We start from the raw sequence: 25163 nt of genomic DNA on the forward strand, positions 1-25163 counted from the left end.
CAGTAAACTCAAGCTGGGCATTGTAGCTGCTTTATTTACTGAGTAACGGCCGGCCCTATGTTTTAGCGTTTGGGGCCTTGGGGCCCATATTATGTGACATATGGGGGTTATACATACATTTGACAATACAATACTAAAGACCTACCTGTGTACCAAATCTGAACCCTGTAGCTACTTTATTTGCTGACAAACGGCCGGCCCTTTGTTTTAACATGTGGGGCCCTGGGGCCCCTAGCCTTGTAAATCTGGGGCCAAAACGGGCAAACGGCACATCTACAACTTAGGGCCCATACATATGCCATGTATGAGCCCTAGTGATCTTGTACTTTTAGAGCTAGGCTTGTCAATCTGTTGCACCATATTGTAACATTTGGGCCCCTGGGGCCCATAATATATAACATATGGGGCTCTTGTATATTTGTAAATATAGAGTGCCGCTAGGGCTATCAGTGTACCAACTGAGGGCCCCGAGGCTGCTTCATTTGATGAGAAACGGCGTGCTTTGTATTTTTCCCATTTGGGCCCCTGGGGCCTGTGACCTTGACCTCTGGGGCCAAGATGGGCAAAAGGCACTTCTACAGGGGTAGGGCCCATAAGTGTACCACATATGGGCCCCAGGGCCTTTGTAGTTTTAGCGCTAGCCTTGACAGAATGATGTGTTTGATGGAGAAGGAGAAGGAGAAGGAGAAGGAGGAGAAGAAGAAGGAGAAGAAACCAAAGGATAACAATATACCCGTCCATGCTTCGCATGCGGGTATAACTAGATGGCACAGTTGTGTTTGACCAAACACGAATATCTATGCCTGTGTTTCCCCCACTAACCCCCAACCCCGCACCCCCACCCACCATGACACTCTCAACCCACCCCGACACCCCGCAATATGTTTAATGCTAAAACAGCTATCAGTATACCAACATAGAGCATTGCAGCTGCTTTATTTACTGAGAAAACAGCCAGCCCTTTGTTTTAACATTTGGGCCCATGGGCCCCTAGCCCTGTACATCTGGGACCAAAACGGGCAAAAGGCACATCTACAACTTAGGGCTCATACATATGCCACATATGAGCCCTAGTGATCTTGTACTTTTAGAGCTGGGCTTGTAAATCTGTTGCACCATATTTTAACATTTGGGCCCCTGGGGCCCATAATATATAACATATGGGGCCTTGTATATTTGTAAATATAGAGTACCCCTAGGGCTATCAGTGTACCAACTCAGGGCCATGAGGCTGTTTTATTTGATGAGAAATGGCACGATTGGTATTTTTACATTTGGGCCCCTGGGGCCCGTGACCTTTGACCTATGGGGCCAAAATGGGCAAAAGGCACATCTATGGGGTAGGGCCATTAAGTGTGCCAAATATGAGCCATGGGGCCCTTGTAGTTTGTGTAAACGCTTGAGGGCGCTCCTCCTTAAATAATGCAACAAACACGTTCCATACAAAAAAAAATCAAAAAAAAAAAAAAAATCAAAAAATCTGAATACCCCTTTAATCCCAAAACGGAGTGTCCCTTTAATGGCTGTTCCATCACCCTAACACCCACTGACACCCCATATTCTAAAAGGGCTATCAGTATACGAACAAAAAAATTATAATTAATTAATTAATTAAAAATCAAATAATAGCCCTTTCATTGCATTTGCTGTGTAAACGCTTGAGGGCGCTCCTCCTTAAATAATGCAACAAACATGTTCCATACAAAAAAATCAAAAAAAAAAAAAAATCAAAAATCTGAATACCCCTTTAATCCCAACACGGAGTGTCCCTTTAATGGCTGTTCCATCACCCTATACTGAAAACCTATCTGTGTACCAAATCTGAGCCCTGTAGCTACTTTATTTGCTGAGAAACGGCCGGCCCTTTGTTTTAACATTTGGGCCTCTGGGCCCCTAGCCTTAAAAATCTGGGGCCATAATTGGTCAAATGCATATCTACAAGTTCGGGCCCATATGTGTGCCACATATGAGCCCTAGTGCCCTTGTAGTTTCACAGCTAACCTTGTCAAACTGTTGCCCCTTTTTTTAACATTTGGGGCCCTGGGGCCCATAATATATGACATATGGGGCTCATGTATACATGTAAATATAGAGTACTCCTGGGGCTTTCCGTGCACCACCTCAGGGCCCTGAGGCTGCTTTATTTGATGAGAAACGGCGTGGTTTGTATTTTTACATTTGGGCCCCTGGGGCCCGTGACCTTTGACATGTGGGGCCAAAATGGGCAAAAGGCACATCTATGGGGTAGGGCCATTAAGTGTGCCAAATATGAGCCATGGGGCCCTTGTAGTTTTGGAGATAGCCCTGTTAATATGAAGCGTGAGAAGGAGGAGAAGAAGAAGAAGAAGAACTAGATGGCACAGTTGTGTTTGACCAAACACGAATATCTATGCCTGTGTTTCCCACCCTAACCCCCTTAACCCACCATGACACTCTTAATCCATTATGACACCCCATGTTCTATAAGGGCTATCAGTATACCAACGAAAAAATTGAAATAAATAAATTAATTAAAAATCAAATAATACCCCTTTAATTGCATTTGCTGTGTAAACGCTTGAGGGCGCTCCTCCTTAAATAATGCAACAAACATGTTCCATACAAAAAAATCAAAAAAAAAAAAAAAAAAAAAAAATCTGAATACCCTTTAATCCCAAAACGGAGTGTCCCTTTAATAGCTGTTCCATCACACTAACACCCACTGACACCCCATATTCTAAAAGGGCTATCAGTATACCAAAAAAAAATTAAAATTAATTAATTAATTAAAAATCAAATAATAGCCCTTTAATTGCATTTGCTGTGTAAATGCTTGAGGGCGCTCCTCCTTAAATAATGCAACAAACACGTTCCATACAAAAAAAAAAAAAAAAAAAAAAATCAAAAAATCTGAATACCCCTTTAATCCCAAAACGGAGTGTCCCTTTAATGGCTGTTCCATCACCATATACTGAAAACCTATCTGTGTACCAAATCTGAGCCCTGTAGCTACTTTATTTGCTGAGAAACGGCCGGCCCTTTGTTTTAACATTTGGGCCTCTGGGCCCTAGCCTTAAAAATCTGGGGCCATAATTGGTAAAATGCATATCTACAAGTTCGGGCCCATACGTGTGCCACATATGAGCCCTAGTGCCCTTGTAGTTTCACAGTTAACCTTGTCAAACTGTTGCCCCTTTTTTTTAACATTTGGGGCCCTGGGGCCCATAATATATGACATATGGGGCTCATGTATACATGTAAATATAGAGTACTCCTGGGGCTATCAGTGCACCAACTCAGGGCCCTGAGGCTGCTTTATTTGATGAGAAACGGCATGCTTTGTATTTTTACATTTGGGCCCCTGGGGCCCGTGACCTTTGACCTATGGGGCCGAAATGGGCAAAAGGCACATCTACGGGGTAGGGCCACTATGTGTGCCAAATATGAGCCCTGTGGCCCTTGTAGTTTTGGAGATAGCCCTGTTAATATGAAGCGTGAGAAGGAGAAGGAGAAGAAGAAGAAGAAGAAGAAGAAGGAAAAGGAGAAGACTAAAGAGCATAAGCAGAATATCTATGCCCTGTTGCACAGGCATAGATAACTAGATAACACAGTTGTGTTTGACCAAACACGAATATCTATGCCTGTGTTTCCCACCATAACCCCTTAACCCACCATGACACTCTTAATCCATCATGACACCCCATATTCTAAAAGGGTTATCAGTATACCAACAAAAAAATTTGAAATAAATAAATTAATTAAAAATCAAATAATACCCCTTTAACTGCATTTGCTGTGTAAACGCTTAAGGGCGCTCCTCCTTAAATAATGCAACAAACACGTTCCATAGAAAAAAAATCAAAAAAAAAAAAAAAATCAAAAAATCCGAATACCCCTTTAATCCCAAAACGGAGTGTCCCTTTAATGGCTGTTCCATCACCCTAACACCCACTGACACCCCATATTCTAAAAGGGCTATCAGTATACCAACAAAAAGAAATTAAAATTAATTAATTAATTAAAAATCAAATAATAGCCCTTTAATTGCATTTGCTGTGTAAACGCTTGAGGGCGCTCCTCCTTAAATAATGCAACAAACATGTTCCATACAAAAAAAATCAAAAACAAAAAAAATCAAAAAATCTGAATACCCCTTTAATCCCAAAACGGAGTGTCCCTTTAATGGCTGTTCCATCACCCTATACTGAAAACCTATCTGTGTACCAAATCTGAGCCCTGTAGCTACTTTATTTGCTGAGAAACGGCCGGCCCTGTGTTTTAACATTTGGGCCTCTGGGCCCCTAGCCTTAAAAATCTGGGGCCATAATTGGTCAAATGCATATCTACAAGTTCGGGCCCATACGTGTGCCACATATGAGCCCTTGTGCCCTGTTAGTTTCACAGCTAACCTTGTCAAACTGTTGCCCCTTTTTTTTAACATTTGGGGCCCTGGGGCCCATAATATATGACATATGGGGCTCATGTATACATGTAAATATAGAGTACTCCTGGGGCTATCACTGCACCAACTCAGGGCCCTGAGGCTGCTTTATTTGATGAGAAACGGCATGCTTTGTATTTTTACATTTGGGCCCCTGGGGCCCGTGACCTTTGACCTATGGGGCCAAAATGGGCAAAAGGCACATCTATGGGGTAGGGCCATTAAGTGTGCCAAATATGAGCCCTGGGGCCCTTGTACTTTTGGAGATAGCCCTGTTAATATGAAGGGTGAGAAGGAGGAGAAGGAAAAGGAGAAGGAGAAGGAGAAGAAGGAAAAGGAGAAGACTAAAGAACATAAGCAGAATATCTATGCCCTGTTCCACAGGCATAGATAATGAGCATAAGGAGAATATCTATGCCCTGTTCCACAGGCATAGATAAGAAGGAGAAGACTAAAGAGCATAAGGAGAATATATATGCCCTGCTACACAGGCATATATAAGGAGATGAAACCCAAGGATAGCAATATACCCGTCCATGCTTCGCATGCGGGTATAACTATAGCTACTAAACTAAATTTAAAGTAATATTTACTTGAAATACATTATACCTTGTCACGAAGTCTGACGAGTAGGATCTGGGTTTTTTTTTCAACTCAAACCTCAGATCGTGCAAAAACGAAGGCAGTCGCAAAAGCCTGACTCGCCTTTCTCCACCTAAAGTGTTGAGCCTTAAATCAAAGAAGAAGAAGTTCACTTTCGTGATTGGTCATTCTTGCTCAATCACAGATTATATTAATGGTCTGTGGCTAAGAACAAGACTATTGCTAGACTATTGTCGATTCAATTAATATCAGCTATAACGTCCTCAAAACACGTATGGTTTAAGATTATATTTTATTTTATTTAATATTATTCATGTTGCCAGCAGTGGCAGCACATTGTAAAACTTATTATATTGTGTATTGGTAACATTGTTCACCTTTGCAGCACCTTTCCAAAGCCAGACCATCAAACATCAATATCAATGGTAGGGGATGTTGATGACCATCATTGGTTTGTATGGTAAAATTCATGATTTCTATTTTTGTTTTCATCCGTGGACTACGGGTAAATGTTTTATATTATCATGTGTATGTTCTTTTCTTAATGTGTAAAACTAGTACTATGACTGACCAGTGCGTGTCGTTTTTTATTCAAAATAAAATTAAACTATAATAGAATTGACTACCCAAATTGTCAAAAATAAATTAGGAAGATTTTGAACATTTGGGGGCTGAAAATGTCAAAAGTTTTAGTGGGCTACCCTGGGGTTTACCCTCTCGGAGCTAGAAAATTAAATTGCAAAATATAGGTCACAAACACCGATTTTTCTATTTTTATCACAATATTTTAACTTCACCCAGGATTATGCGGGGGAGGGGGGCTGTACCTTATTCCAGCCCGCACCAATATTATTGAGGGGCTGAGCTCCCGCTCCCAGCCCCCGGTTTCTAAGCCTATAATGTATAAGGATAATACACATTTGTAATAATCATGATAAGAGAAAACATCTGATATGTCATGCAAATTGATACCATAAGCCGTAATATGAGTACTCAGGTTATATTACAATAATTGTAATAGTTTCTGGCACTTCACTTATTATTATTAACAAAACGTCATATTCTTTATCATTTATCAATTATTTTTAGCTAGTTTACACCTTGAGGTGGATATTCTATTAATCTCGTCTGTCAAGGTAGTTTCAAGATATTTTGTTTTACAAGAAGTAAGTAACATTTCGGTTTCATTTGACATTGGACCTTTTTGCCTCTATCTCAAGAAATGTACATAACAGATTGTATGAATTTGAATCCTGCAGCTGCATATCACCATTGTTTTATTACTGCTAAGGTATAGGTCATTTTTTTCCCTTTTGCTATATACCCCTCTTCAAAGGTATATAATTATATTCGAACTTGCTTAAGTAACATTCGATGCTATCTTTTATTCTTTTTTATGAGCTTTAAGTGCCTAAATTAGCATAAAATGAGGCTACTTCGCCCTTTCCAGCCTTCTAATCTTCATTTCCATAGACTCTACATGTAAAATGAAAAGGTCCTTAAAAAACACCATATTCAAGTTTGTAATAAAATTTGCACAAAATGCTATTTGAGCATGTACATATGCAATGCACTAGTTCTCAAGAAAAGCTATACAATTCTTTGTATGTATTGTAAGTCACTGGTATATTTTGTCTATTCAAAAATAATGTTAAAAACATAGGAAAATTTTTGTTTCATTTTTGTTTAATGCAAATAAGCAATTGTCCCCATCTTCCAATATTTCCAAGTGAAATCAATACGTTGAAAATTCAATCGAACAGTGAAATTTTTACAACTTAATCAAAAGATGTAACAAAAATATTTCAACAAAAATGCTAGTGGTGATAATTTTTAGTATTCACATACTACAAATATACTGACGGCCCACAGGCAGACAGCTGTTTAAAGAACTTGCATCGACTACTGAATATGCTGAAGTCAACAGAAGTAACATTATTGTATCTTGTAAAATAGTTGGCGCTGTTGCTACTCGATATATGATGCAGTGAACTATTGCAGTGAGCAGAACAAAACTCTTGCGAGTTAATTTGGGATTACATGGCTAAACAAATAGTCAAGCTCACGGTAATAATGTAAAACAAAATGTCAAAGAAACATTCCCATGAAAATAATACTGTTTTTGAATAACGCTTTTTTCTGAGTCACATACCATCAACTCATTCTCTGATCGCGCAAGAATCGCGAACCGTTTATAAACTTTTACTGAGACCTTCCAGGTTGCTTGTACGATCACGCAGAGATTGGGATTAGGTTGAACAACCTTCCTATTCTTCAGACCTTTGTTGACTGGATTAATATCAGCTATAACATCCGCAAAATACTCCTTGTTTATGATATCTTTTATTTTATTAAAGCAACCTTGTGACTACTGGAGTATTACAAGGAGATGTTCTAGCGCCATTCCTATCCATTGTTCCCATCGACTATTTGATGACGATGGCTACCAAGCTCAATGAAAAGTATCCTAATTATCACTTATTATTATGTTTCTACTCTTCTTTGGGGCGTAATTAATTATCTTCTAACAAACATTTCTGTTTCAACTTAAAGGCGACATTGCATTGTTTTGTGCCAACACAATAAGTTTATTTACTGTCACAAAACGAGCTTGCAGTACTCCTTTCAATCTAATGGTAACGTACGTTTCGTGACTTACTTTCTTTGCAGTTCGTTTGAATTTTGCATATTAAATAAAAGCATCAAGAATTGACAAAAGATTGATTTTGAAAATGTGACATGTACCTTACAATATGACAGCAAGAATTATCTTATATTCATTTGTTTTAACCTTAGTAACGTAAGTTACCAATGGAAACACGTGTGCATTATTGAGATTGATGTAAAAGCAAAAGTTCAAAAGATTTGATCCTTATAATTTCTAGAATGAAACTTAAAAGGACTGCCTTTGATTTATGAATAATAATAAATAGTTTGGGGATTAATTTTGCCGATTATTTTTCAATTCCAAGTACTGACGATTTATTGGTTTTGACCTATTTTAGGTGTAAGTTGGGACATGTGCAAACATTGCAAATATGTAAAAGAAATCAGGTTTAAAAACCGTAACCAATTTCTTATTATTAAGATCGTACATTATGGCTTTAATAAAATGCACGCCGCCAGTCACACACTTGAAGTTGTAATCCCGGGGGTTGTATTAAATAAGAAAAGGAAAAACAGATGTTATAAGTTACATATGTAATGCAACTTGACATAAAATACGTGATATAATTATTTGCATAATGATGATCACCAGTTTGATGCCTATCGTCATATTATGTTTCATTATATGTTTTGTACAGGGTGCCCCAATAAAAACAGAACCCTCATTATGCCCTCTTTTTTCTCCTATTTCTGAAAAGTTAATCAAATATATTTTGGTATGTAAAGAAACCTTTATTCGTTAGCTTTAATAAACCGAAAGAAATGTGCCGTTTTTCACACTTTCCACAGAGGATGTTTGGTTACTTCAAAGATTGAAAAGGAGTACACGTACCATGCATGAATATCAGAGTATCAAGCATTCCTCAATAAAATTGATAAGATAACGAACTTTATTTAGGGAATGGGCTTTACCGGTGGGCCTGTGGGCTATGGAGTGTTAAGTGTCATTAATTTGTCTGCAAAATGGATGTGGGATGGGACTTCCCTTGCTATACTTGCAATTAAACTGATTTTTTTCTTGGTTATTTATGCCTATTTGTTTTATTATGTTTCTTACTTTCTTACTTTGTTGTTTCTTGCTTTCTTTATATTTACAACATTTGTTTCTTTGGTTCTTCTGAAGTGAGTTCTGCCTGGTTGCCTCCTTGACGAATACAGGTTTCAGCCCTGGTCCTCATTGCCTCAATTACATTGCGTACCTTCCTTGTGCGCCGTATACTTGCGAATGCAGCAGTAATATGGTTGTGAAGATGTTGGAGGCTAGCTGGTGATCCTCGCTCATAGTAAATGCGTTCCAAAGACTAATGCTATTATCCCCGGCTATTATCTATCCATGTCATTAACCGTTTGTTTCGTTTTAATCTTTGTAGTCAAACCTCATCCGTGGACAGAGTGAAAAACGGGTACATTTCTTAAAAAGGGCATAGCTTCAAAATTGTGAGCCGATTGAAATAATTGTTTTGGTTTATTAAAACTAACGGTTTAAGCTTTCTTTACATACCAAAATACATTTGATCAACCTTTATTGGGACACCCTGTATGTTATGACATTTTTTTAAACATCATCACTTTTAACACTCACTCTAAGAAAGGGAGCGCACTGCTCCTTTTTTCATCCACAGTATAAAACAGTTTAAAACGCTTGTACCCAAATGACTTAAACTAATCGTGCTTAACATTGTGCTCCTTTTATTGAAAGAATTGTTCGCAAGGTTGATGCATGCACCTGACATATAGGTTTGTATGCTTTGGAATCCATGATTTTTTTAAATTATTTTTTGGTTTTAGACTTCCAGCGGGGCGGTTAGCTGGAAGTTTAAAAAAAAAATTCACCCACTGATGGGAGAAAAAAAAAACATTTAAAAAAGGCCAAATATCTAAAACTCTAACGGTATAAAATTATGTACTCCATCGCAAGGATCATGGGTGTTTGTATTTGTAGGTCATTTACTTAAAAATCAGAAGTGACCAGTGCGTCTCATATATCATCTCATATCTAAGGATAGGACAATAAACACATATAGATCTTATCATATTACTTGATAGATTGATTGATAGATTAATATTATTTTATTGCAAATTCGTGGCCCGTGGACCAAATTACATACAATAAATTACAATATAAACATACACATATAAAAACAATCAGAATTAAATATTTAAGCAAGAAATTGCACATGATAAGAAACACACAAAAATATACAATTTGAATTAACATTATTTTAGAAAATTGCGTTTTAGCATAGAATAGTATAGTATGCAGAACAACTCTGGGTGGCAAAGTAAAAGCAAAAATTATTTATTAAGAATATCAACAAAAAAAGGAAGAGGACTATTTCTGAAACGGTTAGTCCTGGTCTTAAACTGAGAAAAATGACTACTGTTACGCAAAGAACGGCCTCACTCCTTTCTGGTAGGAGGGATGAGAGAACTTGTGCGATTAGTTTTGGCAAGCCCTTCGGCGAACCTAAGACAGTGCTCCTCCCTCCTATCAGAAAGGGTGTCAAACTTGCAAACTTTAAGCGCACCACTATAGGATAAATAGTGCCGACCCAGGATTGTTCTGCATGCACAATTTTGAATGGCTTCTATTTCATTGCTCTGTTTAACTGAGATCCCAGAATGCCACACCACATCAGCGTACTCAAGAATTGGCCTGACATATCCACAATATACGACACCAAGCTCTTGGGTGGAGAAACCAAAGCGTTTCAAGGTTTGTAGCATGAACAACCGGGAATTAGCCTTTTAACATCGCGTCCATCTGGACATTCCATTTAAGGTTGTTCTGTAGCCACAAACCAAGTACCTTGGCTTCGGTGACGTAGGGTAGTGGTTCAGTCCCAATTCTTAAGTCGTGTTGTGGTGGCAATGGATTAGAAAAAGCAATTTGCCTGGCTTGACACCTGCTGGGGTTCAATTTCAGGTGGCTGTCACTAGCCCACTCTGAGAACTGATCAAGATCATCCTGAAGTGAATGTTTATTTTTGATACAAAAACCATTTTGGTGAAGAAAAGTTTACAAAATATATAATGACACATTCTTCAGACCGATGTTTTTTACAAACGTAATCGAGTATTTTTACCTCCTCCACCCTAAACGAAACTAGTTTCGTTTATAGGACGTCATCGATCTTTTGGCTTGATCCCTAACACAAGGAGTGCTTTTACGATGGACTGTAAGTCTCAAATTCTATCGTAGTTTGCGATGTATCGTAACAAAGGAGATTTACGATTGGTGTCGTAAGTAACTCAATGTTTACTTATTTAGGTAAGTGGTCATTTACAGAGAGCGTGGAGAGAATTTCCTTTCCAGCGCGTGATCCCATTAAAATGTATCTTATTGCTAACTAGTATTTCATGAAAGCAACCAGACACAAACCTGTCTGACAAAATGCTCAATTTTTACATATCAAATTGTATTCTTTTTTGATTGAATTCACAATTATAGAATAATAATTATTGATATAATAATAACCCTTTCTTTTTTCAATATAATTCACAATTTCAACTTCAAATGATATCCCATAATCCCTCTTTTTCAGCAATTACCTACTGATATTATTGTTGCACAGCGGTGGCTTATTATACATGTTATACATTTATAGCAATGCTCGATCAGTTGATCATCGATTTCCTTGTATTACATATCGTCAGCCTGCTACACTAATTGCCTAAGTCATTTTTTGTAAATTTGAGAACAAAGCACACAATGTGGTTTTTCGGATTATTCCCTTTTATTAGTATCATTATCAATTGTTCTTGTGCAAAGATTGGTTCGGGTTCAAGGTTCGTAGCATGAACAACCGGGAATTGGCCTTTTTTAACATCGCGTCCATCTGGACATTCCATTTAAGGTTGTTCTGCAGACACAAACCAAGTACCTTTGCTTCGGTGACGTAGGATAGTGGTTCAGTCCCAATTCTTAAGTTGCGATGTGGCAATGGATTAGAAAAAGCAATTTGCATGGCTTGACACATTTTATACATTAATTCTTTGATTCAAAGTAATATACTGACGAACGAAATGCTTTGTACAATCTTACAAGTGGGACTCATGTTACAATCGTAAGTCTTAAAATCAATCGTAATTTACGAATGGTACGCATCGTACAGTGTAATAGGATTTATAACACGAACACGGCGTTAATGTGATTTGTGTAAATATTTTAGCCCATTAGTATTGTATCCAGAACAACTTTCAAGAAATAGTAAAGAAACTATTTCCATGTCTTGAAAATAACGGTGGATTTTTTCCCCGTTTCATAAAATACCAATCAAAGCTGTCAATATAGCTAATCATTAATATCCTAACGATAGATTCGCAGGTGAAGCATACACCTCAATTAGATGACATTTTTGAAATATTAAGAAAATTATTTTTTGTTCTTATTACTTAAAATATTATTATTAATATGAAAACGTCAATATCTCTCAGCAACATGCATCAAACTTATATCATCATCAATTAATATCAACATGATCAATGGGTAAAAAGTAGGTCGCTCTAAATGCCAGAAGACATTAGATGAAGCAAATAGATAAGCTAAGAGATAACATGTTATACATTACTATTGTTATGTGTGCCTAAGGTCAAAATAATATTTTCTCAGCTTCCTATTATTAATTCTTAATATAAACATGTGAACATACAAAATTGAAATAATGCGTTTTGTTAGTGTTGATGAAAGAAAAAGAAGAAGAAGAAAAAAAGAAAAAGAAAAAAAGAAGAAGAAGGATGAGGAAAAAAAAGAGTAGCTACAAGAAAAGTTACAATAACAACACTGAACAACAAAGATATAGGCCAATATTCTATTATTCATACATCATATAATTGAAAGAATCATAATCTCAGGAATATTGCTCATTGCTGTTGGCAATATCTTCACATATTGATAATAAGCTTGCCCCAAAATATCGTGATGCCACACAAACATGCAGTTTCGCAGAACCGGGGTTGTCTGCAAAATTCAGCAGCAATAAAATAGGTGTTATGGTATTTTGTAAAAAGATTGGCGCTGTTGCTACTTGACATATGTGGTGTGACCAAGCACAATCCGTCTGAAGTCGGTCATATACAATTTTCAGTTTCTTATTGAATTGCAAAGCCACATTTTGCAGAAAATCCCATTGAAATTGGACAATCAGATCAAAAGATATGAGCAGCTAAGTGTAGCCGCGGTACAAAATCGATTTTCATTATCTAAATCAATATATATTATTGATAAATAACACTTTGATGTTTTGCAAAAGTTCATTCTACAAATCATATACATTGAAAACCTGGTTGATTTATTGTTGTTAATGAGTTATGTACGTTTTACAAAAGTATTGTTGTTCCAGCCCTCTTTACAACATAACTCAAGAACCACAGGCCCTATAAAAGTATATCTGTGATATTTGAATGACATGGGAGTTTACCATCTACAACTTCCCAATTACATACATCGAGGGCTTGGAAGCTACCTGCACCAAATACTTGAAAAGATGGGCAGGAATAAGCAGATGTACCACCAACAGTGCTCTATAAAGAAGCAGGAAGAAGTATGGGCTTCACCTTAAAAGACTCACCACTTCTGTAAAATGCATGCAAGTCACCAAGCACCATCTCAACAAGTATTCTATAGATGGAAAAACACAGACTCTCTACAAAGACTGCCTACAAAGAAAAGAAAAGCAATCAAGGTGGAATGGAGTCAGAGAACTTGAACAAAGAGAGCGATATCTGATACTGAATGAGATGTGCAGAGGTCAAACAGACAGAGCAGGCCTTGGTTTCAAAAAGAATCAGAAACTGTTAGGGGGGAATAATACCCTGATTTTCATCAGTACCCCTCTTCTTTTTTTTCTTACAAATTTATGAAACCCTGGTTAAAAATAAGTACAAATAAAGTATACTTTATTTGTACTTTTTTGTACTTTTATTGTACTTTTTGAGTGAAAAGTACAATTAAAGTATACTTTGAATGTACTTTTTCTCCCCTTTGTTAAAATTGTTTGTACTTTTAATATACTTTTTCTAGACTTTATTTGTACTTTTCTTTGACTCCATAGATTTTGCACATCACCAAGTACTTTATTTGTACTTTTCTGTACTTAATTTGTACTTTTCTTGGACTTAAACTGTTTTGGACCTCATGAAATGTACTTAAAATATACTTTTTCAGACTCAGACATTAAGATGGGAGCTCTCATTTTGTGGATTTTACATGGGTATATGCTATGACTTGGATTTTTGATTGCATTCAATGGACACAAAAGGAGGTACTAATGTATTTGTTATTGTTTTAAAATATTTTGTACACCAAGAAATGCAATATAATGCTGATAATTGAGTAAGCTTACACACTCATTCAGCTTCATTCATGAGTGCCCATACAGGCAACATACAACACTGCTGAATTCTGCCTATGTATACCCAATATGGACAATGGTATAATGTGCTATGTTTAGTAATTCAATAACCTCAACGATAGACATTGGCAACTCTCTGTTGCATGGCATCACAAGTTGCACAGACTATACAGATAATTCGAAACATTAGAAGTGCTGCCAGACTTGCATGCTTGAACATATAGGCCTACATGAAACCACATTACACCTGAAGAAACAGTTGCCAGAAACCAGTGGGTCAGCAGATCATTTCATGTTTCAGCTGCAAACATTTGGAACAATTAACCTGCCATTTTCAGTTCGCTCTACCAAGAACATAATTGTGTAATTTTAAAGCAAATTAACTTGTAAACACATTTGTTCCAAAATGCCTATGCCCAGGCTTGATGCATGAAATATTCAACATTGATCTGATTTTGTATTAATTATATAGTATTGTTTGCATTATTGTACAATTTGTTGTTTCTGAAAAGCGCCATGAGCATCTTTTGACGGATACAAGTGCTCTATTAAGTGTACATTATTATTATTAGGAGGTGTTGCAATAATGTGCCCCGGAGGGAGGGACAAGGCGTTTAACCTTGACATATGTTGTGTTACCTGAACAAGAAAGCAACTTGTGACTAGGATAGTTAAAAAATATATTCTTTTTCTAATTTCTTACAAGAAGACAAATTTAATCGTATGTTAATTATAATTTATTAAGCCATGTGTAGAGCATGGTATACTTTATTTGGCCATTTGACTTTATTGGGCCATGTGAAAAGTATACTTTATTTGGCCATGTGAAAAGTATACTTATTTACTTAATTTGGCCATATGAAAAGTATACTTTATTTGGCCATGTGAAAAGTATACTTTTCACAAGACCAAATAAGTATACTTTTCATATGGCCAAATAAGTATACTTTTCCTATCGCTATATAAAGTATACTGTACTTTTTATGTACTTTTAAACAATGTACTTTTTGGTACGCGAAATAAGTACATTTAAAGTATTAAAAGTATACTTTTCACACAACCAAATAAAGTATACTTTTCCTATGGCTAAAAAGTATACTTTTTATGTACTTTTGGCCTGTTTATACTTTTACTGTACTTTTCTTTTTTTATACTTTTTTTATACTTTAAATGTACTTATTTCGCGTTCCAAAAAAGTACATTTTTTAAAAGTACATAAAAAGTACAGTACTTTTTTTGTACTTGTTTTTAACCAGGGAATACATAAATATGTTCATCATCTCATGTCCTAAACTTATAAAATATCTCTACCTACAAAGTGATTGTAAACCATTTTAGTATATCATTTTTGTCCTATATACTTTTTTGTTTACCTGTTACTATGGGATTATAGTAACTCAGTATGTGTGCCTCACTCATAACAAAACATAATTTATTCTATTCAAGTCAGTACTTGAATAGAATAAATTATATCCTTTGTTATACCATCTTCAGACTTGTGATCAACTATATCTCTTCCTCAATGAATGGTATAGCAAATTTAATACTATCATGTCTCTATCATGTGTTGTTTGGAAAAGAGATTTCTATAAGGTTATAGGTCATCATAGGTCAGGTTTTATGTCACCTGGTTGAGGTCAAATTTTACCCCATTTTGTATACGTGTGATATATCAACATAGCTGCAATGAGGCATCAATTTTGATATTTGGACTAGTTTGTTTTTTTACTGGATATATAATGCTATGATGGACAGAATAACATTTCTTGGGAATTGATGTAAATGGTGAGTACAATTTAGATTGGTTTGTCCAATCTATTTCAACTAGACAAAGGTAAAATTGGTACCAAAATCACAAAACGAAAGTACCTAATCTGATGGTATAGGTGAAGAAAAATGCAATTTTTTCAACATAACTGTAGTTTGGTTGTGGAAACTTTTTACCTATGGCATAATTAGGTTTCAGGGAAATAATGTCCCTAGTTAAAAATACAAAATATAGCTTAACATTGAAAATAGAAGCATTTTAACCCGTTCGTTTGTTGATATAGGTGTGGAGCACTGAAAATCACCAAGTTCATGAAGTCATCAAGAACCACTTATTCCCATTTTACATATCAACATTATTTCTCTAATGCGTTTGCAACATGTATCCAAAATTTTAACGAAATCCGTTGATAGTAAGCTTTCCAAAATGAAGTGAATTTAAAACATTGGTGATGTACCACCTTTTGGCTTCTACATGTAAAAGCATGTAAGCTACATTGATACCGATGCCACCAATAGAACGAGAAGATTTGCCCCTTCATTTTGCATACTACTATGTCCAATTTTTTTCTCATTTCTTCGCAAAATGCAAAAAAATGCGGAAAAAAAATTCAATGGGTGTTAGTACCCCCTTAAGAGACATGAAAAACCCAAGAACACAGGAATTGCCTCACCAGTCTGGTAAAAGATGTATAAAAGATGACATGCTTGTGTACCTCTATGGCTGCGCCAAACAAGGACAATGGCTCAGATGGGACTCTGCCATGCAAGTATAGCTACATCTTTGAAGAAGCTCCTTTATGTATGGACACCAGAGCTCCTATCATTCCATGTCAATGCCATCCACGACCAACTTCCATCACCAGCTAATTTGAGACTCTGGGGAAAGACCAACCTTGGATCCTGCCATTTATGTCATCATAATAACTGCACTCTATTCCATATCTTAAATGGATGCAACTATTCTCTGGAGAGTGGTAGATACAACTGGAGACATGATCAGATACTGAAAGCTGTAGCAAATGGCATAATGCCCTTCATTGAAGAGGCAAATCAGAAGTCGTACACCCCTCCAGAAGATACCAACTATATGACTACTATCAAATTCCGCACTGCAGATGGTGTAACCTACCGGAATCCAGCACTGCCTCCTCCAAACAGAGATCCAACAAACAGCTTACAGAAGGCCAATGACTGGGAATTTCTGATGGATGAGGAACATAAGCAAGTAGTATTTCCTCCCATAATCACAGAGACTGCAAAACGTCCTGATATTACAATCTATTCTGAAAGGACCAAAACCGTTATCATCATTGAGCTTACAGTCCCAAAGGAAGAAAACCTGTCAAATGCCAATGCAAGAAAGAAAAGCAAATACCAAGATCTTGTAGCCGACTGCGAAAATAGGGGATGGTGTATGCATTACTTCCCAATTGAAATTGGAAGCAGAGGTATTTACAACACATCGCTGACAAAATGCATCGCCGCTCTCGGAGTACCAAGTGGAAAGAGACGTAACATCTCATGGATGTGGCTTCTAAAAGCGCACTCAGAAACAGCTATGTGATATGGTTATGCCGTCAAAGCAAAGCATTCCGACAGATACAAGACACTCAGACCTAAATATGGCAGTGACACTTATAAATATTCCTCAACTACTCTTTTCATAGCTATACACAAGTCCTGCCTGCTGCCTTACATTACCCCCGGGTGGACCGTTGCAACGGTCTGGCACTTGCTAGTGTAACTGGTGCTCTACCAATTAATTACTTCTCTCTCCCGTTGATTTTGCACGTGGAAAATTTTCGAAACTGGCTAAATACGTGACCTCGCTTCGATACAGGAGAGTGGTTTTGAATAGATCAACGTACGTCCGATAAATCGCAATCTCTCTATTATCTCAAGTTGAACGCTGATAAAACCGAGGTCGTTATGCTTGGTTATACAGTCTCTACGCATGACAACCAATTCTTTTGTTATGCAAGGCTCACTCAGTCATCTAATGAGGCAATACAAACGATCGAATTTGGTGTTGAAATGAGCAAAATTTTGAGTTACACCTTTTCAATGTAAAATTAATTTTCTCGGCCAAATGAAAAGCAATAATTTTCATTTTTTCAGTAAATGTCAGGAAAAACTGTAATGCTTGATACTGTATTTTTTTTTAAATCCTAGTGTTAAACTTAGGCGTGAAATTCAGTCATTTAGAGTAAGATTTTCAATTTTGATAGGCTTCAACTCTGCCCGCGAGCCTTTTTTTGGATCAACCTTTTAGCTTTTCAAAGTAATATAGTTCGCTAAAGAAGGATTTTTCTACTTTCTAACGCACATCACCGTGAGCGATATATCATAGTTTTGTCAGAATTTCCGTTTTGATTCCATAATTTTTACTGCCGGCTGAAAATGTTTCAAATCCACGCGTGAAATCGTAGGCTAATACTAGCATTGTGGATCGATATCTCTGGGTGCCCGGCCTGGCTACAGTGTTGCCAGAACTTCAATATAGCAAAGAAATTACCTAGTGTTTCAATTGTCATGAAGGTGACTGGGTATAGTGCCTTTTGTTTGTGTTTGTTTGAAATTGCTTAAACCCACCGAAAGTCATAATGAAGCAGCCAAAACAATACAATGTTAAACATGGAAGTTTATATCAACCTATTATAATGACCTAAAGGAAAAATCATTTATGGCAACAATGAGCCTTGCATTGTAAGTCATGGTTAAAATGTGTTGAGTACCACCCCTACCATCCCTACATACACCCGCCCCACTACCCACCTCACACACCTCTGCACCTACCCCACCCCATAGGCCTACATAATATTACATACCGGTACCTAATAATATTTATATAGCACGGCTATAGCTATACATTTAGAAAGTAGGTCCTATAGCGCTAAATTATGACAAATACAGGCCTACATGTCAAATTAAAAACAAACCCGAACGCAAGTCTGAAGGGTGTAATGAAAATGCCAACCCGCGATGGGGGGGGGGGGGGGGGGGGGGGGGGTGTCATTCAAAATTCACCTGGAGAAAGGAGGGACAGAAAATTAAAATCCCCTATAACACGCGAATTTGTCTAGGTTTGGACAGTGGATTTTCCCATGGACCTCATCCTAGGTAAATAAACAAACAAACAAACAAACAACAAACAGACAAAATGGTTTTCATAATCATGGAATCCATAGCCCCTATAAATTGAAATTGCAGGCTATCACGGGAGCAAATTTCCAAAATTCACCTCATTTACCAGAACATCAAATTGGGGATTTGGGCTACCAAATCGCTGGTCAGGCAATCCTGGCTTTCAATGGAAAAGGGACCTGGTTGACAACAATTGAAATATCGATTATTTCTGCTGGTTGCTCTCGAGATAAAGTACTGAGTTTGACATTTTTGGAGCATGAAGGGAAAAAGGGTAAAATAAAAACGGAAATTCTGACAAAACTATAATATATAGACCCACCCGATGTGCCTTACAGTGGTGGGAAATATCTTTCTTTAGCAAACTATATTAGTTGGAGACGCTAAAAATGAATTCCGTAAAAAACTCGCGGGCGAACTAAAGGCCTATAAAAATCAAAAATATCACACTAAAAGACAAAATATGATGCTTGAATTTTAACACCAGGATTTAAAAAAAAATATGTATATCCAAGCACTATGTTTTTAACTGACATTACTGAAGAAAAAAAATATTGCTTTATATTTTACCGAGAAAATAAATTTCATAGCAAAAAGGTGTATCTCTGAATTGTGCTGATTTTAACATGTATCGATCGACTTTTAGCGCGACTATGCATTTCTAAAGAATTGGTTGTCCTGCGTAGAGACTGTATAGATCCCAACTTGCCAAGATCCCTCTTCCATCGCGAGTCTTGATATCTGACCCAGTGAAGAACCTTATTTATTCCCTGATTAGCTCCTAATCAAGGTGAATTGAATGAAGTGCTCGCGGAGCGAAAGAAAATCTACAATTTCATACTGTTTTCGCAATCAAGGTAATACCGAATAATGTCTGTATTTTTAAAGTAAGCCTACTTAGACCAAGGACGTATTTTGCCGAAACGTGGGAAGATATTTGATAGTATGCCCCCGCCCATCCCAAAATATAGAGGGAACATGTTCCCCCTCTCCCCGGGATTGACACCCATGATCATGACTGGTAGATTGTGCCAACTCTAGCAGTAAAGTCGTCGAGAATGATGAGTCTGCCAGTTTTGGAGACAACAAAAATTGCAGATATTAAGTCAGCGAAAAAAATACTTACACCTGTGACTGATCCACCTAAAATATACTGTGGTATACACTACCCAGAGGACACACCTGACATTGAAATCACGTTGAAATCAGGTTGAAATTTCGACATCCGGACGTCGAAATCAAGTTGAAATAACGTTGTATTGGTAAATGGACGTCCACTTGATTTCAGCCTCCTTAATTTTTGCATTTAAGTTGGTTGAAATCAGGTTGAAATTTCAACGGTGTATCAACTTTGATTCAACGTCGAAATCCTAACCTGTGCCCATTGGGTAAGCACAATAAGGCTGATTCTTATTTTTTAAGCCAGTGCAAATCTGAAATTCTTGCCACTCTTAGATCGACCTATCCCTGTGCCTTAAAATTAAACACACAAGTTGAGGGCGTGAGAATATTTCCTCTTAAGTGGTGTAAGCTCAAACTGATGACCGGTTGACTGGGTAATTTTCCTTGAGCGCGCCATCACACAACAAATCAGGACACAATATTTATTTGCACTTACCTTCAGCCTAATTTCACTATCTATCATGACAGTAAACATCAAAGATCTGAGAATAAACAACGTGCCAACCTAGGTGAGATATTTGCGTCAGAAATGGAGGATATTTTTGAAATTAACACAACTCAAACTGATCCACGTCCGCTGGATCAAAAGGTATTGGAGGCATCCTTCATGGTTGTAATAATGTTTCTAGCTATAAGTGGGAATATTTTAGTGTTGATTGCAATTAAGACTCATCGTTCATTACACACAAACGCATCGGTATTTATTGTCAACTTAGCAATCGCTGATTGCCTAGTGGGATCTATTGCAATGCCTTTCATATTAGGATCTAACATCAACTACGCTTGGATTGGTGATTACATTTACTGCAACATTAATGGTCTAACAAATTCACTTTTCTGTCTCACCAGCATGTTAACTCTATCGGCTATTGCACTCGATAGATACTGCGCTATCATTCACCCGTTACGATATCTTGACGTGATGACACCACGAAAGATTGCTGGGCTTATTATCTGGGTTTGGACGCAACCACTTCTTTTATGTTTGATACCCATTTTCACCAAGTTTTCCCGCTATAAATATTTTTACAACGAATACTTATGTACCGTTGATTGGGGATATAATTATGGCTACTCTCTGACCATTTTTGGTTTGTGTTTCATGATCCCATTTATCTCTATGGTTTTTTGCTATTACCATATTCTGAAAATTGCACGATTTCACTCTAGAAGGATTCAAGATAGTGAAACAAGTGGTGAGGGAAAAAGACGAGCAAAGCAGCTTCAACGCGATGCAAAAGCAGCTACTATGCTTCTCGTTGTCATTGGCACATTCCTGTGTTGTTGGTTACCGCATTTTACCGGTATTCTTTGTCTTACATTTACTCTTAACCATTGCTATTGGCCAGATTCCTTTTTTACCATTACGACCTGGTTAGCAATGCTGAATTCGGCGTGTAATCCGGTCATTTATGGCATTTTGGACAAGAGACTTCGAATTGCAATGATGGACGTGTTATGTTGTTTTCAAAAACAAAAGCGTCGTGTTGATATCTGGTCATCCCAGGGCATGTCCGATTTACCAATGTAAAGTCGTTGTGATAAAAAAAAAACAGGCCCTATCATGGGTCATGAATAAGAAAGCTGTAAAGAAGATTCGACCACTCAATGAAATATCTAAGACTAACTAAATGTTGAAATAGTTCGGACACATGATAAAGAACAGGACCAACTCAGCCAAGCGCACGTGCGTTCATTTAACAGAAGAATGTAAAACCAAGAGGGGGACCTAGAAGGAGATGCGTTGAAGATGTTCATGAGCACAGGACAATTTGGTATACCTTAAAGGAAGTTACTTGTACATTTATTATTACATCTTCCTACTTAGGGGTGAAATCAAAACTCGAACGCTGATTGAACCGCCCGGAAAACCGGCGGTCAACCGGCGGTCGAGTTTTGACTTGATCCTTAGTACGATACTTTAGGCCTCGTATCCATAGGCTGTTCCTTGTGGCGTGTGCCCTTGTTCCGTGTTCACTTTTTTCGCATGTGACCTGCCACACAGACAACGAACCGTAGCGGCCAATAAGCAAAACAAAGGTTCGTTGTCTGTGTGGCAGGTCACATGGGAAAAAGTGAACACGGAACAAGGGCACACGCCACAAGGGAACAGCCTATGGATACGAGGCCTAACGGTGCAAGCCAAATGACAAAATATAAGTAAACAAAAGGGTTCGACTTTATTAATACATGTAACAGTAAAAGAACATTTTGACAATATAATAAATAACAGTCGTTATCGTTATCGTATATTCATCATGCCATTATAACTTTGAAACAGCGATTTAACTAACACGCTCACCAGAGCTATACAAGAGCTCTTATAATAAATTAATAATTTAAATAGTGAACACTTCGATCTTGACTTCGGGGCATGTTTTCATTCAGGTCAGTTCAGTTCAGTTTATTGGTTCCAACCCCATCGCCCAATGTCAAAACGAAATCTACGCAACTGCTTTTCGTAGCATCACCGTTTAATTTATATATATTACACTAGTATATTGTTTTACAATGATTTTTGGTTTTATAGCACTGCCGTGATTTTTACAAAAATGCAAATCTTGTTTAAATTGATCCTTTCTGTAGCGAAACCCATTCTTGAATTTTAACCCATAGATTCAGGATTTGCGTTGATTAAAACTAAAATGTTTTTGTAAACTGAAATTCGGCGAATACGCAATCAGTGTCTTGACCGGAAATAATCAAGCTAAATCCTATATGCGTGAAATAATTTCAGAAGTGACCCCCATTGGAAATTATCAATTTATTAACTGTTTCGCTATTAAACAAATATTTACATTTCGTACGTGTTAAACACAATATAAATTGCAATTATGTGAGTTCGTTGGTCAACTTATAGGTCGCAAAATAACAAAGAGGCGACGTCTCGTTGTATCATTAACAAAATTGTTTCAAACATTTCTATTCTCTCTCTTCTTACATTCTCCATCCCTTTCCCCCTCCCCCTTATAACTCTCTTCGCTCACATACATGATAAATAATTGCAATTGGTACCGTATCTCTCCCTCTCTCGTCCTCTCGTCTCTTCCACCCTTCTCTCTCCCGTCCTTCTCTCTCCCCCTTCCCTATATCTTTCGCGTGACTTATGTATACAGACGAATCAGGTATCTACATTGCTGACTTTTATTTTCCCTTCGTGTATCTAAAAGACATACTGAAGTTGAAGCACCAGTTGACGATGCCATACTAATTTATCAATGTTATTGCTAACAGTAAATTGAGCTCAAAGTTATGGCCACTTTGCAGTGATTCTAAAGCATGATGCATTTCCACTGTAAGCTTCAATTGGTTGTTGATGATATCATTATTACACTTCACAAAGCTTTTCCTCTATACTGTTTACTGCTAGCATTTCTGTCGTATATAATACCACCGACTAGCTTATCTTTGTACGCTGCCCATGTTCTTGCCTGCACAAGTTTAGCTAGTTGATCACTTGACGGCGGATATTCAGTGGCCTGTAAAAAATTGCAAAAGAAAACGTATATTGGTTAATTTACTTCACATGAGAGGTTATTATGAGGCATAATATTTCATATCTACTAAATATTATATGACAGATTTGATATAAATTCCACTAAAGTGAGATTGAATCCAGTATTGTTAAGTAAAGTAAAAACAAATCTGAAATTAATTAGCCAGTGTACAATGGACTTCGCTGATTTTCGCAGGACAACTGAATAAGGATATATACATCAGTCGTCCAGAACATTGCAAGAACTCTAGGATCACCAACAAGAAGACCGCTGGTTAAGTACTGATAGAATAAAACTGTGATTGTGTGATTTTATTGTATATGCAATTGTTGTTATATGTACCAATCATACTTTGTTTTCAATTAAAGACTCAGCTTTTGTTAGCTTAATCAAACAGTGTATTTGTGTTGTGCATTTGAGTGAGTTCGGGAAAAAGGTGATTTTGGCCTTGAGTCAAGTACGACTCGTAACAACGTGGATTCTCAAAGGCATTTACTGAGGAGTTGCAATCAGCATACTAATAAAGCTGGGAAGGCTCAAGCAGTGAGAAAATTAAAGGGCACATGCATTGACATTTGTCATTTGCACTGTAATATAATCATGTAACTTCTAATTAAAACACAAGCAAATGACATGTTTTACAAGCACAATATACTTACTCCACCAATGCATGAGCTAGACTCTCAATATTCTCCTTATCCAGATTTGTAGTGGGTTCATTACAATCATGAAAATCATGTTAAAGTTGTCATATTTGGCAGATGAGTAGTACTTATTAATCTAGGCTATGGAGACATTTTAACAGTTCCCTCATTTTAGTAGAAAAGGGTACTTGAACTTTGCACATAAGATCAAGTTCAAAATTATTCGGACCTATTTAAAACTCACATCATCGTGATCCTCTGGTAATAAGGTTTAAGAAAAAGTATATTTTGATATATCAATGATGTACGGTTATGGAGTTATGGGCAAGAGAGTAACATTGTGACGTCATAGGTCCAATTTTGGTCCCGCTGTTGCGAAAATGAAATTTGGTCTGATTTTGAAGAAACTGGTCTCAAATTATTTGTCTTGTTGCAAGAAACCAGAATAAGAATAGTTTTAACTATCTTGGGTGCTTTCTTATCCAGGTAACAAAACAATGTGTCAAGGCCAAATTGATTTAATAGAACTCAATGGGTGTTGTCAATTTGTATGTGTTGCTATCGTAACGGAACATCCTACATAGCGCAAAATATTATTTGTCTGATTTATCATGTTAAGACCAATTATTTGGGACCATTTTCAATAAAATCGGAGCATCTGATATGTAAATGGCAGATAACAGCAAAAACAGCTCCCATATTTGTCCATAACTTTGGTCAGTGCAGCGAATCAGGGGATTTCAAGTGGGTGATTATTGATTGGCAAGTGCCATATTTGGGCATAAGTGCAGTCCACCATTTAATGTGGAGGATAGACTAGACTTTATCGATTGATTTTGCTGGAGTAGTTTCCTGTTAACCAGGTTTAAGTACTGAATATGAA

The 25163-nt window shown here is 37.1% G+C and overlaps 2 protein-coding genes across 2 annotated transcripts; both read left to right on the plus strand.

Annotated features, from left to right (window-relative positions):
* The first annotated feature begins 16552 nt into the window (after nucleotides 1-16552).
* Nucleotides 16553-17377, plus strand: LOC140160182 (uncharacterized). The gene has a single exon (XM_072183460.1). The coding sequence runs from the start codon at nucleotides 16553-16555 to the stop codon at nucleotides 17375-17377; it is 825 nt and encodes a 274-aa protein (XP_072039561.1).
* Nucleotides 17378-20479: 3102 nt separating this feature from the next.
* On the plus strand, nucleotides 20480-22057 carry LOC140160371 (5-hydroxytryptamine receptor 4-like). Its single transcript, XM_072183613.1, has one exon. It carries the CDS (start codon nucleotides 20669-20671, stop codon nucleotides 21668-21670), a length of 1002 nt encoding a protein of 333 aa, XP_072039714.1. The 5' UTR covers nucleotides 20480-20668; the 3' UTR covers nucleotides 21671-22057.
* Nucleotides 22058-25163: the final 3106 nt, after the last annotated feature.

This window comes from Amphiura filiformis, chromosome 9 (assembly GCF_039555335.1).
Source record: "Amphiura filiformis chromosome 9, Afil_fr2py, whole genome shotgun sequence".
In the NCBI taxonomy this organism is placed as follows: domain Eukaryota; kingdom Metazoa; phylum Echinodermata; class Ophiuroidea; order Amphilepidida; family Amphiuridae; genus Amphiura; species Amphiura filiformis.